At 47.8% G+C, this 25,170-nt stretch overlaps 2 protein-coding genes across 3 annotated transcripts; one reads left to right on the top strand and one right to left on the bottom strand.

The window, feature by feature from the left end:
- The first annotated feature begins 14,731 nt into the window (after positions 1-14,731).
- MANEAL (mannosidase endo-alpha like) lies at positions 14,732-19,466 on the top strand. 2 transcript variants are annotated; one of them, XM_047085329.1, is made up of 4 exons: positions 14,732-15,324; positions 16,574-16,683; positions 17,556-17,632; positions 18,760-19,466. In XM_047085329.1, exons 1-4 carry the CDS (start codon positions 14,775-14,777, stop codon positions 19,394-19,396), a joined length of 1,374 nt encoding a protein of 457 aa, XP_046941285.1. In that variant the 5' UTR covers positions 14,732-14,774; the 3' UTR covers positions 19,397-19,466. The 2 variants fall into 2 exon arrangements, with proteins under 2 accessions (XP_046941285.1, XP_046941286.1); XM_047085330.1 differs by lacking the exons at positions 14,732-15,324; positions 17,556-17,632 and having other exon boundaries at positions 16,613-16,683.
- A 1,554-nt stretch (positions 19,467-21,020) lies between these two features.
- Positions 21,021-25,122, bottom strand: YRDC (yrdC N6-threonylcarbamoyltransferase domain containing). Its single transcript, XM_047085331.1, has 5 exons — positions 24,731-25,122; positions 24,018-24,132; positions 23,774-23,893; positions 22,225-22,367; positions 21,021-21,936 (listed from the first exon to the last, which is right to left on the bottom strand). Exons 1-5 carry the CDS (start codon positions 25,120-25,122, stop codon positions 21,864-21,866), a joined length of 843 nt encoding a protein of 280 aa, XP_046941287.1. The 3' UTR covers positions 21,021-21,863.
- Between the last annotated feature and the right edge of the window lie 48 nt (positions 25,123-25,170).

Below are 25,170 nucleotides of genomic sequence, written 5' to 3'. Positions count from 1 at the left end.
TGGCTCAGTTGGTTAAGCATCTGACTCTTGGTTTCGGCTCAGGTCATGATCTCACGGTTCATGAGTTCTGAGCCCCACAGTGGGCTCTATGCTGACAGGGCAGAGCCTGCTTGGGATCCTCCCTCTCTCTCTCTCTCTCTGCCCCTCCCCTGTTTGCTCTCTTTCTGTCTCTCTCTCTCTCTCTCTCAAAATAAATAAATAAATAAATAAATACATAAATTTTAAATGAAAGAAAAATACATGTTTTCAGACACTCAAAACCTGAGAAAAATTTTCATCCATAGGCCCTCACTAAAAGAAATACTAAAGGAAAATTTTCAAACAGAATGAAAATAAACCAAGGAAGCACAACATGCAGGAAGAAATAAAGAGCAACAGAAAGGGTAAATATATGGTTAAAGGTAAATGAACAATGACTGTATAAAGCAATAATATTTTGTGGAATTCTAAGCATATGTAAAATTAAACTGCACCACAGAAATGGTACACAGGGTAGCAGCAGGTGAATAGAGTTAAAGTATTTTAAGTTCCTTTCATTGTCCAGAAAATGGTAAAAGAATTAATTTATACTAAACTTTAACAAGTCAAGAATGCATGCTGTAATCACCATAGTAATCATGGAAGAATAGTTAAAAAAAATATATATATATATATATGTGTGTATATATATATATATATATATATATATATATATATATATATAATTCATGCAGTAAAATAATGGAATAATAAAAGGAGTCAAGGGATGCCTGGGTGACTCAGTTGATTAAGTGTCCAACTCTTGATTTCAGCTCAGGTCATGATTTCATGGTTCATGAGTTCAAGCCCTTCACTAGGACTGGGATCCCCTCGCAAAATAAATAAACTTAAAAAAATCCATCAAAAAAAGTTTAAAAGGTTAGAGGAAAAAGGAACATAGAACATGTGAGAGAAATATAAAATAAATACTACAATATCTTGAAACTCAAATATATAAATAGCAATTAAACCTAAGTGAACTAAATACCTCTTTTAAAGACCAAAATTGTCAAATTGGTTTTTAGAAAGAAACTCATTGCTGCTTTAAAAAAAATCTTATATATAAGAATTTGGATATGTTAAAGAAAACAGTTGTAAAAAACATGGTACACAAACAGTAACTCAAAGAAAATCAGTAAAGCAAAACTAATATTATACAAATTAGACTTCAAGGCAAGAAGCATTATTAGACGCTGTATAATGGGGAAAATGTCAATAAACTAAGAAGATATAACAATTCTAAATTTGTATACACCTAATAACATAGTCTTAAAGTATATAAAAGCACATCACACCACACCTCCACATCTGCAGTATAAAAACTAAAATTCCTGGGAATCCAAGGAAGACATTTTGGGCAAAAGAATGAACATGGAAGGTAGTGCACTCAGTGTTATGAACACAGCATAGGAGTATCACTCGGTGTAATCAACTGCTGCTGCCGCGACACATAAATCTCCCCATATTTCAATGACTTAGTTCAACAAGTTTATTTTTAGCTTTCATTATATGTTCAGTGTGGCTTAGTAGGGACTCTGCTCCATTCACAGTCCTCAAGGGGAAGAAATTGACAGAGGCTTGTTGACCCTATAGAATCGGGAACATGGGATGGGGGAAGAGGGTGTTGTATGAGCCATGCAAACCCCTAACTATCTCAGCTCAAAAGTAACACAAGTCGCTTCTGCTTATGGGGATTCTGCTCATGCGTTGACTCGTGGGGCATCTGGGTGGCTCAGTCAGTTGAGCATTTGACTTTGGCTCAGGTCATGATTTCACAGGTGGTTGAATTGGAGCCCTGTGTTGGGCTCTATGCTGACAGCTTGGAGCCTGAAGCCTGCTTTGGATTCTGTGTCTCTCTCTGCCCCTCCCCCACTCTCTCTGCCCCTCCCCCACTCACACTCTGTCTGTCTCTCTCAAAAATAAATAAACATTAAAATAAAAAAAGATCACTGACTCGGGAGGCACCTGGGTGGCTCAGTCGGTTAAGCATCCAACTTCAGCTCAGGTCATGATCTCACTGTTCCAGAGTTCAAGGCCCTCATCGGGCTCTGTGCTAACAGCAAGAGCCTGGAGCCTGCTTCGGATTCTGTGTCTCCTTCTCTCTGAACCTCCCCTGCCCACGCTCTCTCTCTCTCTCTCTCAAAAATAAACAAACATTTAACAAAAAAAAAAAAGCATTGGGACACCTGAGTGGTTCAGTCGGTTAAGTGTCCGATTTCAGCTCACGTCATGATCTCGAGGTTGGTGATTTCGAGCCCTGCATCGGGCTCTGTGCTGACAGCTTCGAGCCTGAAGCCTGCTTTGGATTCTGTGTGTTTCCCTCTCTCTCTGCCCCTCCCCTGCTTCCTCTCTCTCTCTCTCTCTTAAAAATAAACATTAAAAAGAAAGTCAAAAGCCATCTTGAATAATTGAACCCTTCTGCCAGATTGTCTAATGGCCATTTGTTTTCGGGCCTGCTTCCTCTAGGTCCTCCTCATTGTCTGGCACGGGTTCGGAAGTACTCACCCCCACGAAGTCATCTTCTGTTAATTCCTCTGGTGTGGTGTCTGTTAGCTCTTAAATTTCTCCAAGATCCATATCTTTAAGGCCTTCACCCCCTCTACCCCTTTATTTTTTTGCAATCACAATCTCTTTCATGAGTTCCTTGATTGGCTCTCTTCGTAAATCTGGTGAAGTTATGCATAACATCTGGACACGGTTTTCTCCAGCAGGAATTTACTGTTTCGGGCTTGATGGCTTTCACAGCTTTTCTATAAAAGTGATGCATCTTCAGTAATTCTTCCAGACTTTCGTGACGTTCTCTCCATTGGGGTTCTGCCATAGCATTGACAAACCTTTCTGTGGAGTACCATGTGTAATGAGACTTAAAGGTCCTTATGACTCCCTGATCTGGAGGCTCAATTAGAGATGTTGTGTTTGGGGGCAAGTAGACCACTTGGACGTCTTTGTTATTGAACTCACGGGCTTCTGGATGGCCAGGGGCATTGTCCAACATCAAAAGAACTTTAGGGATGCCTGGGTGGCTGAGTCGGTTGAGCGTCTGACTCTTGATTTTGGCTCAGGTCATGATCTTAGGGTCATGGGATCGAGCCCTGTGCCAGGTTCTGCCTTGGGGCATGGAACCTGCCTAAGATTCTCTCTCTCCCTCTACCACTTGTTCTCTCTCTCAAAAAAAAAAAAAAAAAAAAAAAAAAGAACATTAAAAGGCCATCCCTAAGGGCAAGATACTTCCTGACTTTTTAGGAACAATGCATAGATGAAACCAATCCAAAAAAAGTGTTCTCATTGTCCAGACCTTCTTATTGTACAACCAAAAGACTAGCAACCAGTGTTTAGGGGCTCAGGCAGTCCTGAACACACACCTGACTGCATTTGCACAAAGCAGTAGTGTTGGCCTATCCCTTTCTGCCTTCAGTCTTGGTGCTTGCTTCTCTTTATTACTAATAAATGTTCTTCATGGAATATTTTCCCCCCAAGAACCAGGCACTTTCATCTACATTGAACACCTGTTCAGACAGATATCCTTTCTTCTCAGTGGTTTTCTTAATGGCACCTGGGAACTTGTCTGCCACCTCATGGCTGGCAGAAATGTCTTCTCCTGTTATCCTGACGTTTTTAAAGACAAACCTCCTCCTAAAACTATCAAACCATCCTTTGCTGGCATTAAATTCTCCAACTTTCAATCCTTCATCTGCCTTTTGCTTCAAGTTGTGATAGAATGACTTCCCTTTTCTCAAATCATATTAGAGTCGATAGGTATAACTTTTTCATAGCAATCCTGCACCCACATAAACGCTGCATTTTCAATATGAGATAAAAAGGTATTTTGCAAAAAAAAGTGCAAGGTTTTTGTGCTTGCTGGCATAGCTGCAATGATTGCTTCACAAATTTCCTTTCCTTTTTTTTTTTTTAACAATAGTACTTACAGTGGATTCATTTATCTTGAATTGGAGGGCAACCATAGCCGCAGACCTCAATCTATGGTACATATCAAGCAATTCAACTGGAACTGGGAGCACTTCCAGCACCACTAGTGGCATTTCATATGGGTCCCATGGTGACATTCAAAGTTTACGGTATTGCACTAAACACAAAAAATACCCAAGAACCACGAGAGATCACTTTTTACTCCAATACCCAATTTGCTGGAAAGACCAACTGCTCACTCAGAGATGATGACCATCAATCACATGCTACTTTTTAAGAACTGAAGTCTAGTTGATACACAGTGTTGCTTTCATTTCAGGTGTGCAACGGAGCAATTCAACAACTCTATATTTACGCTGTAGTTACCCTCTTTCACCATACAACGCTATGACAGTACCATTGGCCATAGTCCCCATGCTGTACCTTTCATCCCTATGACTTATTCCTTCCATAACAGGAAGCCTGTATCTCCCACTCCCCTTCACCCATTTTCACTCATCCCCACACCTCTTTCTCCTCTGGCAACTACCATTCTCTGATCACACACTGTTTTAAGCAGATACTAGCAATGCTTGAGCTCACCACAATAGCAACGGGAGGTAGCTCCAAAATTATTGTGGTAGTACAGCATGCACTAAATTTTATGCAGTTATGATTTATACTGCACCTTTATCTTTGTCTGATTTCCCTGGTGTCACCTATGGTCTGTAAGTGTTTGTGTGAGTGAGTTTTGATAAGTTTTAACATTTGTAATAGATGTGTGTATATCTTATGGTAGTAGATGATAAAATACACTAATATCTATGTATATTTTATGCATAGATGACACATCCAACTTTTCCTTAGTTTTTTGGAATGTCTATGCTACTCAGTTGTCTGTGAGTTTTTTTCAAATGGTCACAAATCTCCAAAAAGTTTTCCAATGTATTTATTGGACAAAAAAAAAATCTATATAAGTGGACCCGCACAGTTCAAACCGTGTTGTTAAGGAGTCAACTGTACGTCCTCTATTGGTGTATGACACTATTTGAAAATTGTGTAAAAAATTATTTTTCAGGGCACCTGGTGGCTCAGTCAGTTAAGCGTCCAACTCTTGATCTCAGCTCAGGTCTTGATCTCAGGGTCGTGAGCTCAAGCCCTGCGTTGAGCTCCACACTGGGCATGAGCCTACTTAAAAAACAAAGTTTTTTTTTTCTACCTTCCCAATAATCTCTCCGTTGTTTTGTCTTTAAAATACCATTTATCCATTTCTCTCTTTTTGTGTGTCTGTTTCTGTCTTCATTTCTCTCCTGGCTCTCTTCTTTCTCTTCTCTCCCAAATAGCACCTTCCTTAACACTTATTCAAAACTCCTAGAAGAGGTCCTATGGTGATACAGGGTTAAAAGAAACAGCTGTAGGGGCACCTGGGTGGTTCAGTCGGTTAAGCATCCTACTTCAGCTCAGGTCATGATCTCACAGTTCGTGAGTTCAAGCCCCATATCCAGCTTGCTACTGTCAGTGAAGAGCCTGCTTCAGATCCTCTGTCCCCCTCTCTCTGCCCCTCCCCTGATCTCGCTCTCTCTCTTTCAAAAATAAATAAATATTTAAAAACAGAAAGGAAGAGCTGTATCCTTTTACATAATGTGCCTTCGACTATAGACCATAGACAACTGTTCAAATGCAGTCTCTCACTCCTTACCCCCAAATATTTGTATCTATATTAATAAGGCCAGTAGGGGGAGGCTACATACTTCAACTGTGGCAAAAGTGGAAAACCAAACAATGAGTTAGGATTTACACCCTCAGATGAAGACAGTTTTGGAGCCCTCTGAGAAGAGAAATGGAGCCTACATACATCACTCTACAATAGGACACTGGTCAGGGACAACATCCAGAATATTGCAACTTAAAGGAACATCAGAGCTCCACTAGTCCACCTGCCCATTATACAGATGAAGCAACTGAGGCCCAGTGAGGGAAAGACATTTGCCCGGGTCAAGGAGGAAAACTGCAAATCTTAGACTAGAACCCAGGCATCCTGATTAAAAATTTCAAGCCTATTGGGGTGAAGGACTCAGTTGGTTAAGCATCTGACTTCGGGTCAGGTCATGATCTCACGGTTTGTGAGTTCGAGCTCCATGTTGGTCTCTGTGCTGACAGCTCAGAGCCTGGAGCCTGCTTCAGACTCTGTCTCCCTCTCTCTCTCTCTGCCCCTCCTCCTCCTCTCTCTCTCTTCTCAAAATTAAATAAACATTACAAAGTTTTTTAAAAATTTTAAAGCCTATTTATTCAGTCAAAGTTGGTTGGACAGACAGTATGTTACTTGCTGTACTAACAAATTAGCACAAACTTGGCAGCTTAAAAGAATACACATAATAATACATCACATATTCCATGGGTCAGTTCTGGGAGCAGCTTAGATGGGCCCTTTGCTCCGGGTCCCATAGCCTGTGATCAAGGTGCTGGCTAGCTGCATTCTCATCAACGACTCAACTAGGGAATAACTTGCTTCCAAGCTCATTCACATTGTTGACAGAATTAATTTCCTTGTGGTTGTAGGACTGAGGAGGCTGGCTTTTTTCCTGGCTCTTGGCTGGAGGCTGCCCATAGTTCCTTGTCATATGAACTTCCCAAAGTGGCTGCTCACTTCATCAAGCCAACAAGAATCTGTCCCTTCAAGAGTACCCAGTCCTTCTTTTAAGGATTTTTCATGATTAAGTCAGAATCATCTCACTTTTAATCTACTCAGATTCAACTGATCTGGGACCTTAACTTCATCTACAGAATTTCTCACTTGTGCTACATTCTACTGGTTAGAAGCAAGTCACAGGTCCCACCCACACTCAGGGGGAGGGGGTTTTAGAAGGGCACGCACATGAGGGAACAGGAATCCTGGGGACCATGTGAGGGTCCATCCGCCACAGACAAAAATATTTAAATATACTGAAGTGAAGGAGAGAGAAGTTATCAGGTGGATGCACATATCTCCCAAGAATGAATTGGACAAGCTGGTGGCAAATGAAGCAGGTCTGAGAGCTGCCAGATACAGAGGCAGCTGATTTCTCCTTAAAAAAAAAAAAAAAAAAAAGTCTTTTCTTGCTTTCTTTTCCTCTTTCCTCCTGGGGTAAAATAATCTCTGGTTTATTTTATTTTGTTTTTCATAGCATAGTGGCTGCGCTTTCCTTTTTGTAGACAGACTGCTCACTTCAGCCTCCTCATGGCATCTGCCCTTAAACTCTGGTCTCCCCAACACTCTGGCTTGTCATGATCCACATGGCCTGTCATGTCCACTCCAGCTTCTACTATGTCCCTGAGTCTGCATGACCTTTCAGTTTACCTCCCAACAGCTAATTTTGGTTCATTCTTGGGGAGGAATCGAATTGTCTAGCTTGGGTCATATGTCTGCTTCTGGTCCAAACGCCATGGTCAATGGAACAAAATGGCCACTTTAGCAGGTGTGTGTGTGTGTGTGTGTGTGTGTGTGTGTCAGGACTTTGAACTTGCTGTTCCCTCTGCCTGGAACTCTCTTCCTCCAAATGTCTGCATGGTTTCCTTTCTCTCCCTTCAGGTCATCCTTGCCAACCTTCAGGTCTTCCCTGACCAACCTACTAAAAATTACAAAACTTCTCCACCCTGGCATTCCTCCCCTAACCCTGACTGGCTTTTCTCCACAGCACTTATCATCATCTGACCACTTTTATTCACTGATTGATAGACAACCTAATACGTGAACTGTGCGGAAGACAGTATTCACAGAATTGCTGTAGTTGTGTTGACAGTTTAGGAAAAACAACTAATGAAGATATCACAAACAAATCAAACAGGGAAAAGGGGAATGGGCTCCAGGAGAAATAAAAATTGTACAAGAAAGGAAGTGTAATTATAGTTCACATTTGGCTCAATAGTGAAAAATATTCTAGGATGTAATGTATCTGCTAGTGATTTAACCTAAAATACAGCCACAGAAGAGGAAAGTTGAGAATGGGTTATATATCAGGATGTCTATCAATATCCATCGTTCCTGAACATACCTGTGCTGGGGTATCTTTCCACTCCTATTGGGGCACACTACTCTTTGGACTTGCCCAGGTCATCCTGGCGCTCCCCAGAGCTTTTCCTCTGTGTTAGATTTCCTTTTTACCAGATCCCAAGTTTCTCTTTACCTTTTTAAATTTAGCCCTTCATTATATCCTTTGGTGGCTTCCTGAAAAAGAGGACACAGGAGAAAAAACCCTGAGACCTCGGGTACCTAAAAATGTCTTTCTTCTCTCTTCACACTTGTTAAACTGGTTATAGAATTCTAGGTTCAAAATTATTTTCCCTCAGAGTTTTGGAAGTAAGTCTCCCTGTCTTCTGGCTTCCAGTGTTACTTCCAGTGTTACTCTCATTCCACATCCTTGGCATGTAACATCTTTTTTTCTTCCCTAAAAACTTGTATTTTCTCTTTGTTTTCACTATCCCAAACTTTCATAATGATGAGTCCTTTGTGTATTTCCTTCCTTTCAGTGCTCACTTGGAGGACTATCACAAACCATAAAGTCATGTTTTGTGAAATTTTCTTGTGTGAGTTCTTTTTTTTAAAATGTTTTTTTATTTACTTGAGAGAGAGAGAGAGAGAGAGAGAGAGAGAGAGAATCCCAAGCAGGCTCCATGCTGTCAGCACAGAGCCTGACACTGGGCTCAATCTCACAAACCCGGAGATCACGACCTCACCCAAATTCAAGAATCAGGACACTTAACCCACTGAGCCACCCAGGCGCCCCAAGTAAGTTCTTTGATAATTTCTCCTTTCAGTGTTATCTATAATTTTTTGTGTGGAATTTGCAGTGGTGAGACATTGAACTCCAGGACCAATTCTCTAGTTTTCTCATGTTTCTTTCAAATTCCATCTTCAGGATTTGGGGGTATTTTTTCCCTACTTCCTGGGAGATTCTTTGGCTTGATCTTCCAAATTTTATATTAAAAATTTAAATTTCAGGGGCGCCTGGGTGGCTCAGTCGGTTGAGCACTGACTTCAGCTCAGGTAATGATCTTGTGTTCATGGGTTTGAGCCCTGCATCAGGCTCTGTGCTGACAGCTCAGAGCCTGGAGTCTGCTTTGGATTCCGTGTCTCTCTCTCTCTTCTCTGCCCCTTCCCTGCTTGTGATCTCTCAAAAAATAAAATAAAATGTTTAAAAGGTTTTTTTAATTTAAATTTCAGCTCTTTATTTTTTAATTCAGAAAAGGGGGAGGGGAGCAGATGGAGGGAGAAAGAGAAGCTTAAGCAGGATCCATGTTCAGCTTGGTGCCCATCATGAAGCTTGATCCCATAACCGTGAGATTATGACCTGAGCTGAAATCAAGAGTCGGACACTCAACTGGCTGAGCCACCCATGTGTCCCTCAACTCTTGTTTTTTTTTAATTTCTAAGAGTTTTATCTTGCACTCTAATCAACACTTCCTCCCTTTTATATAGCATCCTGTTCTTGTTTCATGAATGCAAACTCTCTGGGGTATTGGATGACAACATTTGTTATGTTTGGCGAGCTGAATTATTTGTTTCCTCTAATCTAGTTGCTCTTGTTCTCTCACTCTTTCTTTCCTTCTGCTCCTTTTTCTCTCTTCTTTGTTTGCTTATTTTTATCTCTGCCTTTCACATAAGAGACTTTTACTAAATGTCTGGGAATCATTGGCTGGTTATTCATGTGGAGAGTGAGGCGCACAAAACTGATTGAAAGATTTGAAAGATCTGAAGCAAGAAGCAGATTTGCTAACTTATATATTTCACTCTGGGTTGATCAGACAGTGAGCTGGCTTTTCAGTAAGTGTAAAATTTTTCTTAAGGGTCTTTCTTTTTCTCCAGAACACAGTCACTCAGACTTGGTACAAAAGCTTGATAGAAAGCTTTTCAAGGGGCTGAACTTCTTATCACTTATTATGCATATTTTTACTATTCCCCTGGATTGTAACATGGCACCTCATCTCCACCTCTGCTGTTGCCTGGTACCCCCGAATCTTGAGGCTTTCTTGTTCTACCCTTCCACAGAGTAAACCTGCTATCTACTGCCATAGCAGAAATGGCTGTCTCTCAACAGTTCTGTGGGGGAAGAAAGGGAGAAGAGACTCTAGGTAGATGTGGAAGACATTCTTGGCTGTGTTTTTTCTGAATGGCCTTGGCAAAGGATTGGCTTAGGCATGAGCATATGACACAATTCTAGCCAATGAGGAATGATGGGAAGTCAGCTGAGAGCTTCTGGAAGAATTTATCTCACTCTTTAAAAGGGTTATAAGAGAGCCATTTCCCTCTTGCATCTGGACATTGGCAAGTGGGAAAGTGATGCTTGAAATTGCTTCCATTCTTTTTCAACCATGAGGAGAGGGCCAAAGAAACCACAGACAAGATGATATGATGCCCGGGGCGCCTGGATGGCTCAGTTGGTTAAGCATCCGACTTCAGCTCGGGTCATGATCTCACGGTTCGTGAGTCCGAGCCCTATGTCAGGCTCTGTGCTAACAGTTCAGAGCCTGGAGCCTGCTTCGGATTCTGTCTCCTCCCTCTCTTTCTCTCTCTGCCCCTGCCTCATTCATGCTCTGTCTCTTTCTGTCTCTCAAAAATGGATAAATGTTAAAAAAAAATTTAAAGATGATATGATGCCTCCATGTCTTTGAAGCACTGGATTAACCATCTCTAAAACCAGCCTATCTAAATAAAGACTCCTCAAAACCTGGAGTAATAATCTCACTATACTTTAAGTGCAAAAATGTGGTCTGAAACCACCAGATTCAGCACCACCTGAGATCTTACTAGAAACGCAGAACCTCAGGCCTCACTCCTACCCACTGAATCAGGATCTGCATTTTAACAAAATCCCCCAAAGTTAGATATGACGCTAAAGTTTGAGAACTTTAGTTAGCTATCCTCCTTCTTATTTACAGACAAACACATTCTAACTGATAGAGTGGGTGTAGCAGACAACTTTGCCTTTTTTTAAAAAAAAGTCTACTTACTTATTTTGAGAGAGAGCACAAGAGGGGCAGAGAAAGAGAGAGGGAGAGAATCACAGGCTCTGTGCTGAGAGTGGGACTCCTTCCCACAACTCTGGAATCACGACCTGAGCCAAAATCAATGAAGCCACCCAGGCACCCCTAGCAGACAACTTTGAAGCCACACGTCACACCCCCTTGGCTCACTTTGATTCCAGCAACAGTTTCCGAGGGAGGAATTATTCTGAAGCTGTCCCTGCCCCTGAGTTTCTTGACCTTGGACTATTCCTTCAAATACTAATGTAGTTACTGCTGTGAAGGAACTTTGCAGCTGGGATTAAGGTTATTAATTAGTTGGCCTTAAAACAGGGAAATTATCCCCAACTGGGCCTAATGTATCACTTGAGCTCTTAAGAGTAGAAAAGAAGTCAGAGAGACTCAGTGTGTGAGGGCTGGGCCTCATGTTGCTGGCTTTGAAAACGGAGGAAGAAAGTCACAAACGAAGAAATGCAGGCAGCCTCTTGAAGGTGAGAAGGACCCCCACCTGACAGCCAGTGAGGAGGTGGGAACCTCAGTTTTACAATTACATAGAACTGAATTCTGTCAATGATCTGGGAGGTGGATCCATTCCTAAAGCCTCCACAAAGGAACAGAGTCCTGCCAACACTTGATTTTGGTCTTGTGAGACAAGCAGAAAAACAGCTGAGCCACATTGTGCCTGGACTTTTGAGTTACAGAAACTGCGAGATAATACTGTGAGATTATGCGCTTTCGCGCTGTTTTAAGCTGCTAAGTCTGTAGTAATTTTTTATGGACAGTACAGTTAGGGTGGACAGCTCTGGGTAAGCCCAGATTTACCTCTAACTGGCAGCGTCCCACTTCAAACATATGACGTGTCTCTCTGTCCTGCCTCAGGACCTTCTCCAATATCATGGGAGCCTACCTGGCACAAAGGAGGCCAGAAGGGTAAGGAAGTTAACAGCCCTAAGGAAAACACTCAACCAGGGGATGATGGGGGCCAGTAGATAATTGCTTTAGCTTTAACCTTTTAATTCTGGGAGGCATTTGTACACTTCTTAGAAGGCAGAATCAAAGCCCCATTATCAATGGCAGCAACCTCCATAATGTACCATTAGTCTGGCTTTTCTTTTTTGTCTCATTCCCCTTCCCCACTCTCACTTCCTAGGATTCCCTCCCCAATGCCCTCCTTGCTCCCGAGTCCCTTGGTCAATCTCTGCTTGAGATTGATAGGCAACCAATAAAGTGCTCCATGAACTCATCATCTTGTTTAGAATTAAAAAGTAATTTATTAAAAGATTATTCCAGTGTTTCACACTGAAACCAGGCCTCAAGGAAAACTGAAACTAGAGATTCAATACCACTAAGTTCCTCGCTGTCCCTGTTCCTTCCCCAATGGTACTATATATATATATATATATATATATATATTTTTTTTTTTTTTTTTTTGAGAGAGAGAGAGAGAGAGAGAGAGACAGAGGATCTGAAGCAGACTCCATGCTGTCAGTGTAGGGCCTGATGCGGGCTCGCTCCCACAAATGTTTTCACCAACCACGAGATCATGACCTGAACCAAAGCCTCTTGCTCAACTGACTGAGCCACCCGGGCACCCCAGTTAACGGTACTACTTTTAGAGAGAAAGATTGAGTCTACCCTCAGTACCAGCGAGAAAAAAATCCCAGAGAAGGGTTATAATTGATGACCCTTGGGTGGGTGTCCATGATCAGTACAGTGGGGAATGGGCACTATCATTGGTTCCTTGTGGGTCAGGCTCCCAGCCCCAGATCAAACCATTATGGCTGGGTGGTAGTGTCTGGGACTCCAGACAGGGCCAGTGGAGGCCACCATTACATTGCAGGGCATTTCTGGAAATAGTGGAGGGATGGAGAGCTGGGGAAAACACCCGCCAGTTTTCTAAAACCATCACCAGTCACTCCCACTTCTTGCTTCCTCTTTCATGAAGCTTTCCTGGCTTCCCATTCCTCCACCCAACCCCAAAATGCTGGTGTTCCTGAAAGTTCCTCTTCCCATTCTTACTCATTTCCAGAACCATTTAATACCATGGTAGAGCAAGGTCTTCTCCCCAAGTTTCAATCCACCGCAAACATTTAATCTAATCTAGTCATGGTAATTCCATCCCCTTTGGCAACAATTTGTTTGGGATGAACGGGCAGGCCTATACCAGATTAGACTGATGAGCTTTAAGGAGAAGCTTGCTTAGCCCTTCTAGGAAAGAGAAATGGGTCTTACTGTTGCCTGTTGGTTGGGGAAAGGGAGCATGCTGCCTCAGCTGCCCCCAAGCAGTCATTTTGTGATATGAGGGGAGCCAGTTTGGGTAGGTTTTGGTATGAAGTCAATGGCGGGCACAGCAGAGCAGTGAGATGGAAACATTTCAGGTTCCTAATGATGTTGTTTGAACCAGGGAATCTACTCACTCTGCCCTACCATTGGATGTCCTGCATTATGAGATGATACATTTCCATATTGCATAAGCCAGTGTGAATCAGGTGTCTGCTGCTTGGAGCTGAAGGCATCCTACTTACTTCACACTTACTACTATGAATTCTCTCAAACTCGCTTTCCTTGGCTCCAGACCTACCCACATTCCCCAACTTTGCTCCTCCTCTTCCTGGGTTTCCTACAATTTTTTTTTTTTTTTTACTTAAATAAGAATCAGGTGCCTACTATTATGCCAAACCTTATTTCAGACACAGCAGCTAGAGCAAGGTTGCTGTCATCATGGACCAGTGAAGGAGGCAGACAATAAACAAAACTATTTTCTGAATAAGTAAACTCATGAATAATGCAGAGTAAGAACTCAGTGTTGAGTGAGGAAGGTGTCATTGCCTATAGAATGTCACACCAGAGACTGGTTGGTATTCACTCAGCAAACAGCCCTGGGAACTGAGTGTCAGACCCTGTTCTTGCAGCCCCCCTTTGGAGTCTAGAAGGGTATTAAGACCCAGGGTCTGCCCTCTGGCGCCCAGAGTCCGGAAAGAATGGCCAACATGTACCGAGTGCTAATTTTGCCAGGCCCTGTTTAAAGTGCCTTTCGGTAACTGTCTCATTTAGTCCTCACCGATCCTAGGAGTTTGTCCAAAGACAAACAGCCCTGGACAACAGGCCTGGCACCAGCAGTCTGGCCAGTGACAAGAGCTCTTGGGTTTAGGCCCGGTCCGTGTGACTTTGTGCAAGTCACGGTCTCCCTTGTCCTCCCACGTTCTAGCCAGTGTCTGTAGCGTCTGACTCCTGGGGTTTTCCCTCCCCAAGTTTCGGAGGCTCCCCGGGGTGCGAAAGGGGGTCTGAGTGCAAAGAAGGGAGGTCACTGAGAACAGCAGGAAGAGGGTCGGTGAAGTCAGTAAAGAGGGACCAGTAGGGAAGGAGATCCACGGCGAGAGGGTCAGACTCCGACATTCGCATTCTTCCCTACCCTGCCCTCTGCTCCCACGCCCTCGGGCGCCGCCGCCCGGACCTTCTCCTGGGCTCGGGAAGGAGGGCATTCCCTTTCCTCCTCCAGGTGCCTCTACGCTGCTGGCCCGGGACGAAGGGAGACGAGTGCTTCGTGAGCCACGCCACCCGATTAGGCCCCTGCTCCTTTGGCCCAGGGCACTAGCAGTTCTGCCACTCTCCGCGTCCAGTTCCCCCTCGACTCCTGACCACTTGGTCTGCGCCGCCTGCATTCTCAGTGTGCCGGGCCCGCCCGCACTGCGGGGGAGAGGCCGGGAGCCGCCCACGCCGTGCTCGGTGCTCGGCGTCGCCGTCTCCCTGGGACGCGCGCGGGCTGCACGACGCGCGGGAGCCGGGCGGGCAGCCATGGCGCGGCGCGCGGGGAGGTAGCCGGGCGGGCCACGGGGAGCGCAGGGGCCGCCATGGCCCGGCGGCGGCGCCGCGCCTGCATCGCGCTGTTCCTGGTGCTGCTTTTCGCCTTCGGCACGCTCATGGGTCTGCGCACGCTCAAGGCTCCGGACGGACTGCCGGCGCTGGGCCCGGGCCTGGAGCTGGCGCCCTTTGAGCGACGCCCGGAGGGAGTCCCCGCGCCCGCCGCCCGGGCCCCGGCCGCCCCCGCCGCGCCGCCGCCTCCGCCTCCGCCGCCCCGCACTGCCGGCCCGGGCAGCCCCCCGGGCCCGGCCCCCGCGGAGGCCGAGCCCGCCCCCGGGCAGAGTCTGCGCGTCTACTCGGACCTGCACGCCTTCTACTACTCCTGGTACGGGAGCCCGCGGCGCGAAGGCCACTACATTCACTGGGACCACGTCATGGTGCCGCACTGGGACCCCAAGATCTCGGCCAGCTACCCCCGCGGCCGCCATAGTCCTCCCGACGACTTGGGCTCCAGTTTCTACCCGGAGCTGGGGCCCTACAGTTCTCGGGACCCCGACGTGCTGCGGGAGCACATGACCCAGCTTAAGGAAGCCGCTATCGGTGAGTTCCCCCCACCCTCGGGCGGCCCTGTCCCCCAGCCTCGCCCTTCCTCGTTTCCACGCCACAACTCCCACTGGTCCTGTCACCGAGCCTCTGGTCCCACTCACCCTTCTGCCTGGCTTCTTACTCCCTCCCTTCTACTTTCATTCAGCGCTTACCACGCGGCGCCGCCCCTACCTTCTAGTATTAGGTCTCCCCCTACTCTGCCTTCTGACCCCTTGCAACAGGGCCCTTTCGTAGGGCAGAGCTGCTGGGAGGGCCAGTGGAAGAAGGCATTTGCTCCGAGCTGTCCCAAGGAGGGACAGCAAGGAGAGGGAGCAAGAGTCTTCCTGTCTTTGGGCTTCTAGTCTTAGGTAAGTGAGGCCTGGGTATCCTGGCCCTGCAGGAGTGGGGCTCAGTGGAGTCACGCCTAGGATGGCCTCAGCTTTCACACCAGATACAGGGGTAGGGCAGCAGCCCTTCCTGGTTTTGCTGGCTGCAGAAAGTTTGCCCATGTTGTATGATGGACCCTGCTCTGTTTGCAGGGGGGGGGGGGGGGGCGGGCAGCAGCTTTTCATCAAGTACTCTGCTTGAAAAGAGGTTCCTGGGAGCCTCTTTTGTAGGCAGGTTCTGGTGGGGAGGCTCATTTCTTTCAGATTTTGTCACTGAATTCTGCTGGATTTTACAACACGTTTCAATTTATCTATTGATGGCTAGTGAATGGGGAGAAATTGAATGCCAGAGACAATGATGGGAGGCATTCACAGATAAATAACACAGAGGCCATCCCTCAGGATCTTACAGTCTAGAGAGGCAGATGGTCGAGACAAACGTTATTTCCTGTGGGAAGGATAAGATGACCTCGGCTTGGGACTCTTCTCCCCGCGGGACCTTAGATGTGCCCCTTTCCTCCAGAGACAGGACTGTGGCCTCCAGATGGGTGTGGTGTTATGCACCCATTTCCCTTTGTTCTACTCCTTGGAAATGCAAGCGACAGCCGAGTCCTACTCAGGCTTTTGTCAGGCTCCTTCTCGGCCTGGTGCGCAAAGGTTCCCGCTACCGCCTCGCTTCAGCACCGCGGGCGTGGACAGCTCCAGGACGCTAGGCTCTGGGATCTGATGTGCAGGAAGTAAACCTGGCCTGCCAGAGCCCCGCTCAAGGTTTCAGGCACAAACAAACCATTTTGCAGTTGGAGATGGCTTGTGAGGAAACACATCTGCGTCGCATGGGTACTCTGTGTCTCTGAAGTAGCTTCTGTGTTGTGTCTCAGGCGTCCTGGTCCTGTCCTGGTACCCACCTGGCATGGCTGATGATAACGGGGAACCCTCAGATGACCTGGTGCCCGCCATTCTCGACACCGCCCATCAGTACAATATCCAGGTGAGTCTCCAAGAAGAGGTCAGGTGCTCTTTGGCCCATTCAGATTTCCCCTTCTCTGCCCGCAGGGTTAGTTCTTGGCATTAGCCTAAGTACGGCAAATACACAGCAAGTGTGGTGTTGGGGGTGGGGCTCTATGAAATAGCCCCTGTCACTCTTATTTTCTTGAATTATGGGGGAAAATGGGGAAAACTAAATATAGGAGAAATGGGGGACTCAATAAATATCAGATAGAAGTTAGGTTGGAGAGCCTGACTCTGGATAGAGGGCAGGCAAGGACCCAAATGCGCCCAGAAACTCAACTCCAGCCTCAGACCCCTAGTGGGAGGCAATGCTGGGCCTCAAGGCGTAGAGTACAACCCATGTTCTTGGCAGGCAGGCGCGCTTTCAAGAGGAATGAATGAGCTGAGTGAAGCATGTCCGGTTAATTTCTCCAAATGAACCAAATAAGTCATTCCCCTCTCCGGTGGCGAAGGAAGATAAACAGCAGAGAGGAGCCCCACTCCTGTCCCTGAGCCCATCACTGACATGTTTAACAGATCATAGCATCTCTGTCCATCAATGCAGCTTCATTTAGCATCCTTCTTCCCAGGGTTTCAAGCAGCTAATGCCAATCACGTGGAACTGGCATGTGAGCTTTAAACCTATTAGCCATTCAGTCACAGCCCATCCAAATGGTTCCCAGATGTCCTGCTGTGGGAGGTGGGCAAGCTTCTTGCCCGTTTTCTTGGCCCTGAGGGCAGTGGCTGCTTTTGTCTCTATTATGCCTACAGTTGTCGGGCCCTCTCCTTCAAGCCTTAGGGGAGCATGAGCCTTATAGGTTATGGCCCCTGGGCAGATACTCACCTGACCGGTATCTCCTCTGTCTGTGGCAGGTGGCCTTCCACATCCAACCCTATAAGGGCCGGGATGACGTCACTCTGCATGACAACATCAAGTACATCATTGACACGTAAGGCTGCTGTGGGGCCTGGATTCTGGTGGGGATCAAAATGGGGGTGGGACTGAAGGTTTAGAAAGGTAGGTCAAGACACACAAGGGCAGAATGCTTGTGTCCTCAGCAGCTACTTCACAGTAGACAGTACCGGGCTTTGGGGTCAGCAACTTGGGTTTGAGTTTTGATGCAGCAGCCTCTAATCTGTGATCCGATGCAAGCCTCTGAACCGTTGACTCTTGTGAGAGTTATGTGAGTTAATATATGTGAAAGTAGCTTGTACAGCGTTTGCATGTATCATCCACTTATTCAGAAAACAGTTGAGTGCCTTCAGGTGTCCAGGCACTGTCCTAAGCCCCGGTTGTATGGTAATGGGCAGGACTAGCAAAATTTACATTCCAGTGTGTTGAGGCAGTGAAGTGCACAGCGGTTACACATGAAAGATCAAATTGTGACCCATACTCTGAAAAAGCAATTGAGAAAGAATAAAGCAGCATATTGTGTTAGAGAGCATGCCTGAGGATGGGTGCTATACTTTAGAAAGAGTGGTCAAGGGAACCTCTCTGAGGAAATGACATGTGAGCTAACTAACACCTGAAGGAAGAGTCAGCTCTTCAGAGATCTGGAGCAGGCAGAAGATTCCAGGCAGAGGGCTCTCAGATCCAAAGGCCCATGATGGGACAAGCCTGACGGCAGAATAAAAGGCCAGTGTAGCTGGTGTGTAGAGATGGGGTTACAGCAGGGACAGAGGTGGGTAGGGCCAGATCAAGTAGGAAGGGGCCTTGCAGGTCTCAGTACTAAGAGCAATCAAATGTGATTAAAGAGAGTGGATTGTAGGGAGTCAGCAGTGGGAGCCTGGAGACCGGTTAGGGGGCTGTTGCTGCAGTATAGATGAAAGACAGGGGGTGGCATGGTGGAGGGCAAGGAAGTGAGGCTTGAATACAGGATCTCTGAGGCTGGGGACGGGTGGGGGGTGGAGGCCTGGGTTCTTGCTTAGAGGCATGATGACTCCAACTGTGGGGCCTGGCTGGATCCAAAATTGCACTTGGACATCAGGGAAGATCTAACCCATGGCTTGTCCTACAGCTGTACTGGCTGCCCCTCTTAGGCGGCCAAGTCAAGTTCTTCTCCCTCTTGCTCCTCAGGTATGGCTCCCATGGTGCATTTTACCGCTATAAGAACAGCATGGGCAAGAGCCTCCCACTCTTTTATATCTACGACTCATACCTGACGTCCCCTGAGGCCTGGGCTCACCTCCTGACACCCAATGGGCCCCACTCCATCCGCAACACCCCCTATGATGGGGTCTTCATAGCCCTGCTGGTGGAGGAGGGCCACACCCACGACATCCTGGCTGCCGGATTTGATGGCATGTATACCTACTTTGCCTCCAATGGTTTCTCCTTCGGCTCCTCCCATCAGAACTGGAAAGCCGTGAAGAACTTTTGTGATGCCAACAACCTCATGTTCATCCCCAGCGTGGGGCCTGGCTACATTGACACCAGCATCCGGCCCTGGAATAACCACAATACTCGGAACAGGGTCAATGGCAAGTACTATGAGACAGCCCTGCAGGCAGCCCTGACGGTGAGGCCCGAGATTGTCTCCATCACCTCCTTCAATGAGTGGCATGAGGGCACCCAGATCGAGAAGGCCATTCCCAAGAAGACGCCAACACGTCTGTATTTGGACTACCTGCCTCACCAGCCCAACCTGTACCTGGAGCTGACTCGCCGCTGGGCAGAGCACTTCATCAAAGAGAAGGAGCAGTGGCTGATGTGAGGAGCCTGCCAACGGCCACGAGGTGCCAACGTCCTGGCCTCACCGGAAGGTGTCGCTGCGTGGGGCTCAGCTGAGGTCATGGGCACTCGCCGGTCTCCAAGTCAGCGGCGGGCCGCCTCTGGGTGGGCTGCCAAGCCTGGGCCCACGTGGAACAGAGCTTGTTCCTTGGGCAGGTGGTGCCGGGGTGCTCTGCGGTGACAGGAAACAAGGCAGGGTTCCAGAGGGAACCACAGAGGCTGGCGGGTGACTGGATTTAGCCCAGGGCAGCTCCATATCCTGTCCCGACACTTTAAAATAGTCCCTCCTCGCTTGGAACTCAGCAGGTTGGTGTGCAGCGGAGCCACCAGGTGACTGCTCTTCGGAGGGGCCAGGGCTCGGGGCTAGCACATGCCCTGCTTCCTCTTCAGCCTTCCTCCCACAGCACCTGTCTTCTCTAAGTCAGGGAACCAGATTTGAAGCTTCCCAAAAGGGAAATTCTAGATTGAAGCCCTTCCCGGTAGACTCCTGAACCCAATGATCAGGAAATACCCCTGAGCATTCATTCATTCATTCAACACACACTAATTGAGCACCTTACTATGTGCTAGGCGCTAGGGAGGAACTTGACCTGGCAAGGTCCTTTTTCTTCCAGAAGCTTACAGGATCCAGCTTTCCTTCTTTGGTGTGGCCTTGTAGCTAGTGCCTGAGCACAGTTTCTTTTTGCAGTTTTACCCAGCGCTGGGAGTTGTTCTTTTTCCTCTAAGAAAATACCTCTGTGCTCCAGAGCCTCCATTTCCCCAGATGACCATTTAGCTCCAGGGAGAGGACTAGGACCCCCCCCTGCCCCGCCTCCCTTTAGCTGCCTAAACTGAATGAGGCCCACTCAGTCGAGCCATTTTCAGTGCTACTGTGATTTGTATCAATTAAATACGTGGTATTCTCAAGTAAGCATTCTTTTTGCTCTCTTCAAGACTTCCTGAATTCTGAGCCCGCCCTCAAATTCCGTGACAACCTGACATGTGGGATCGGCTGGCCAGCATTGGCACAACGAAGAGTGAGTTTGCTTAAGAAATGAAAAGTTCAAACACGATTTTTAGAGGGGATATGTAACCAACTAGTGCTTATTTACAAATAAACTAATGTGCTATAATTGTAGGAGCCCTCAAAGTAGACCCTGGGACACCTCCTTGGCAAGACTTAGGAGCTACTTGGAAATATGTGCGTTACTTTATGGGCTCAAGACTGAATCCCAGTACTGGGAATGGGGTGCAAGGTGCAGGAGGGGAAGAAGCGGGCCTATGGATTACCACAGGACCCCCGGCTCCAGTTAGGTCATGGATACTGAATGGCACCGATGGATGGAGCAGATGAGGACAGGTGAAAAGGGTTGGATGGTGACCTGTAATAAGTTACAGAAGGGAGAAACTAGGAGGCTTCATTCCCACATACACAATTTGGAAAATTCTAAAAGTACAGCAAGGCCAGGGGCCTGAAGCAGCAAGTCTCATTCGTTGCTGATGGCAAAGCAGCTTGATCAGTTCTTTTGAAGGTGAATCTGTATCAAGAACCAGAAAAATGTTCATACGCTCTGACCCAGCAATCCTCCCCTACGGAAATAATTCAAAAGAAGAAAAATAAACTATTTACAAAACATTTTCTATTAATGAAAAACAAGGTTCAAATACCCAAGAATAACTGTTTAACACTTGGTATTCACATGAATAAAGATGCAGGCTGCTGAGTAGACACTGGATTCAAATAAAAGTGTTATAGGTATAATTTGTTATAATTTATTTTATGAATAAATACGAAAAGAGCCACTGGCTGACAGAAATAGTAGAGATTTGCTTTCCAGTATTCTCTAATTTGGACCTCCCCGCCCCCACCCCTTGCCAACTGAGCTCACTTCCCACAACTTGCCCAAAACGATGGCTCTTCCTGGCATCACAGCACACCATACCACCGGCCTCACTGGTTCAGAGGAAACAGTGTGTGGCCCGTGGCTCAACAACCTTTATCCTAATCTGGTTCCAGCTTCAGGTGCAGAAACACATGCCTTTGGTCACTTGAGACGTTCCAACAGCACCAGCTGGTGCGCTGGCTGATCTGGACCTTAAAAGCCACCACCCACCAGAGGGGAGGCTCTGACTAGATTCCAAGTCTGTTCTTTCAATGTTTCAAACATATCTTTTAAGAAGAAACTTATTAGGACAAGGCCGTCCTAGGAATGTGCTCAAATAAAGTGTCTAGTCAGCTTTTGGCTGATATGAAAGTACAGTTCATAAATATGACCTCCCCCACCAGTGTGAGACAAAATCAGCAGCTTCTGGGGCCTGGTCTACAGGGTTCAGAGGGACACACTGCCTGAAAGCGTCAGACTAGTGATGCTGTGGCCCCCGTGGCCTCTGTGAATGAGGCCTTGCCAGTCACCAGCGAACAGACACACAGTGTCCAGCACCAGTCCTCGGGCCCTCCCTCTTCCCGAGATTCACGAGCAGGATCCGTGTGAGGGGAGCAGCCCGTACTTCTGCTGGAGGATGGCTGTAGTTCTCTCCAGGGCACTGAGGAGGAAATGGAGGGCAGTTAAAGTCTGACTCCTCAAAACCCTGAGCCCACCAGAGCACGGTGATCAGCTCTTCAATAGATCATTGATGAATCCTTTGAAATCTGAAAAAGCCAGCAAACACCGGCAAACTTAGTCCCCACCTCCATCCGCCAGTTCTTCAAACCTGCTCATTCCCCTCGGGACAAGATAGGAATGACAACCTTTATTCTGCCGAGGACTTTTTTTTTTTTTGCACCTTCCAACCCCCTTCCAATTCTATCCCCACGCCACAGCAAAGACTCACCAGCCTGGGCGGATGATGCCAAACTTTCCAGGTACAGATAAGTCAACCACAGTTGAGCCCAGGCGATACTCAGAGCTCTGGCCATCCCCGATTGGTCCCCCATCAATGATCAGGGACAGCTGAGGCCAGAGGTCCTGGAACTCCTGAGAAGGAGAGGAAGACCATGGACACTACCTCTGGCGTCTGCCATGACGTCACACTGCACCCAGAGTTCATAAGAAAGCAAAGACCCCACACTTCTAAAACAGGAGGCATCTTCCTCTAAGCAGGGAAAGGAACCTCACACAGTGAAGGTCACCTGTGCCAAGGACACTGCCTTAGCGCCTGGGATACAGCATCCTGTGAGGTGTGAAGCCCTCCTAGGTCGGTGCCTCAAGTAACACCTAAAACTCAGAGAAACTCTTTCTGTGCCAAGAGGAGATGCCACACAGATCTTCTGTTGGGGATGTATAAATACAATGACTGGAGTCCTACCTAGGTGGGCGTCCAAAGACGTGGAGGTCTACCCTGAGCTTCCGCCCAAATTTCTATGTCACCACATTCAAGTGACTTTATCCAGGACACTCTGATTCTGGATCTCAGGATCAGTAGGGTAAGGGTACGGAGAGGAAGACACGTGGATTCTCACGTGCATGCCACCAGCACTCAATCCTTAAGGGGCTACGGGAAGGATGCCCCTCCAAAATCTGTGGATTGAACTGTTAACTGGGTTAGAGCATCACCCATTCTCCCCAGCACTACCACTCATGAAAATGCTGCAGTGGTGGCTAGGCCTGGGCATTGGGGACGGAGGGTCTTAACTACCAGCTACTGTGTTGGTTGGGTCAAATGTTTGCGGACAAGCCAAGAATACCCCCACCCCCACTGCCTCGGGCACAGCCACGGGGACCAGGTAAAGCCTGCAGTCCCAGAATAAGAAAGGATGCTGAGCTCTCACCCTCACTCTCTAAGGCCCCTGACCGCACTCTCTTTAGGTCTGGGCTTGGGAAACCCCAGTACTTTGCTATGTTTTACATTTAAGTTCTGTAGGAAAAAAAACGTGTGGTGGCATTTCTGTGTGTTCTCATTTGTTCTAAAGCCATGCAGTCAAGGCAGGATTAGGATAATCCTTTCTTTGACATGGCTATCGGCCGAGGTAAAAGAACAGGGTCAGGAGTCCCTGGGACAAGTGACACAACCTTTCAGAGCCTTAACTTTCTTTACAGCACTAATGTAAAGGCTTATTGCCTAATGACATTTTCAAACTGCTACCATCAAAAAAATGGGGGAGAAAAAAAATCACTTACTGTAATATTTCTTATTACTAAAAACACAATAGGAAGAAAACAGCAATTCTCCCCCTCACCTCTCAGACTTTTTAATGAAACCTTTTCAAGATCCTTTCATTTGATCCCCCCACCCCCACCCCACCCCTGCCAACCAGGCCGACTTCCCACCATTAGAACAAATGGGTGTCTCTTGCAGGTCATTCCAGTGAACCATCAACCCCACAGAGGAATCTGTGTTTGGGCTGGTGATGTTTCTGCGGGGAGGACTGGGTAGCTCTTACCTCCACGTTCAGAGAACTGGCCTGGGAGCTGAGGTTGGCACTGGTGAGAGCAAGTGGCCCCCCAAACACCTGAGCCAAATCCTGTATGAAGGCATGGTCAGGAATCCGGATGCCTACGAGCTATAAAGCAAGGGGAGAGGATCATCAAAAAGGGTGAGACGGGTGGGGAGTGGGTCTGGCCTGGATCCTAGTGAAAGCCAGATGGCAGGAGTCTGGGGACACAAGAAAAGCAAATCTGACTCACAGGAGTAAAGGGGTTCAGATCCTTATTAAGCTCCTCAGAGCGTTCCAACACCAGGGTCACTGGTCCTGGTAATAAGTCTTTCAGGAGCCCCTCGGGTACTCTCACATGGCAATACCTGGAAAACAGAGGGGACACAGATCCATCCAAGAATGAAGGGTCGCTGCTGGTCCTATTCCAGACTATGGACAGATCTAGAAAAGGGGACTCTTGGGACTACGATGAGATCCGTCTGTATTCCCTCTTCACCTCCCTGAGAGTTTGAGACGCTGGGCTCCAGAGGAGCACTCCCGTTTTGGGGCCCACATGCCTCTGGTCTCTGAGGCTACAACAGCTGAACCGTTATCACGCTCCATGTTTCATTTTCTTCAAGGCATCCCCCGCCCCTACTAAATTAAGCTATCATGTTTGTTTCCTTTTTTTTTTTTTTTTTTTAAACCATGGGCGTCCCTCCCCTCCCCCCCCCCCCGCCCCCCGCCATTATCACAAAAGCGCCAGGAGAGTAAGGACCCTGACTGCCTCGTTCATCGCGGCGCCCCAGCATCTCGTTCAGACACTGGAAGACGTTAAGTGCTCGATACACATTTCCAGTTCCGGATTCCTGGGTGAGCCTGGACAAGCCCCTCCCGCTCTCTGCGCCTCAGTCTCCCAAGCCTGTCACCGGAAGCCCCTCCCGCGGTGCCGCCCTCAGCGGGGCCGGGTCGGGGCGGCCTCACCTGTAGACGTCGGCCACGCGGCCCAGGCAGACGGCCAGCGGCTTGGCCTCACTGCGGCCCTTGAGGCGATACACAGCTCCCAGTGCCGCCGAGCAGCTCGCCGAGCAGGCCAGGCCGTACAGCGTGTCGGTGGGGACGGCCACCACGGCGCCGGCGCGCAGCTCGGCCACGGCGGCCCGCAGCGCCTCGGTCCAGCCGGCGCGCTCCGGGCTTGCGGCCCGCACGGCCCCGCTCCCCGGGAGCCGCAACAGCCGGGCCCCCGGCGCCGCCGGAGCGGGGCTCGGTGGGCGCAGGAGGCGGCCCCTCCGGGCGGAGCCCCCCGGCCCCTCGCTCAACCCCACGCTGGCAGCCACCGCGGCCCTCAGCCCCCTGCACGGACGCGCCGGAGACATCCGCCCGGGCCCACTTCCGGGAGGAAGTGACGCGCCGAGTCAGCTTCC

Source organism: Lynx rufus, unplaced genomic scaffold, assembly GCF_022079265.1.
Source record: "Lynx rufus isolate CCGP_SWC_20201006 ecotype Redwood Valley unplaced genomic scaffold, mLynRuf1.p SCAF_2, whole genome shotgun sequence".
NCBI classification, from domain to species: domain Eukaryota; kingdom Metazoa; phylum Chordata; class Mammalia; order Carnivora; family Felidae; genus Lynx; species Lynx rufus.
The sequence above is the reverse complement of the archived record's forward strand: the minus strand, read 5'-3'. Positions and strand labels throughout refer to the sequence as shown.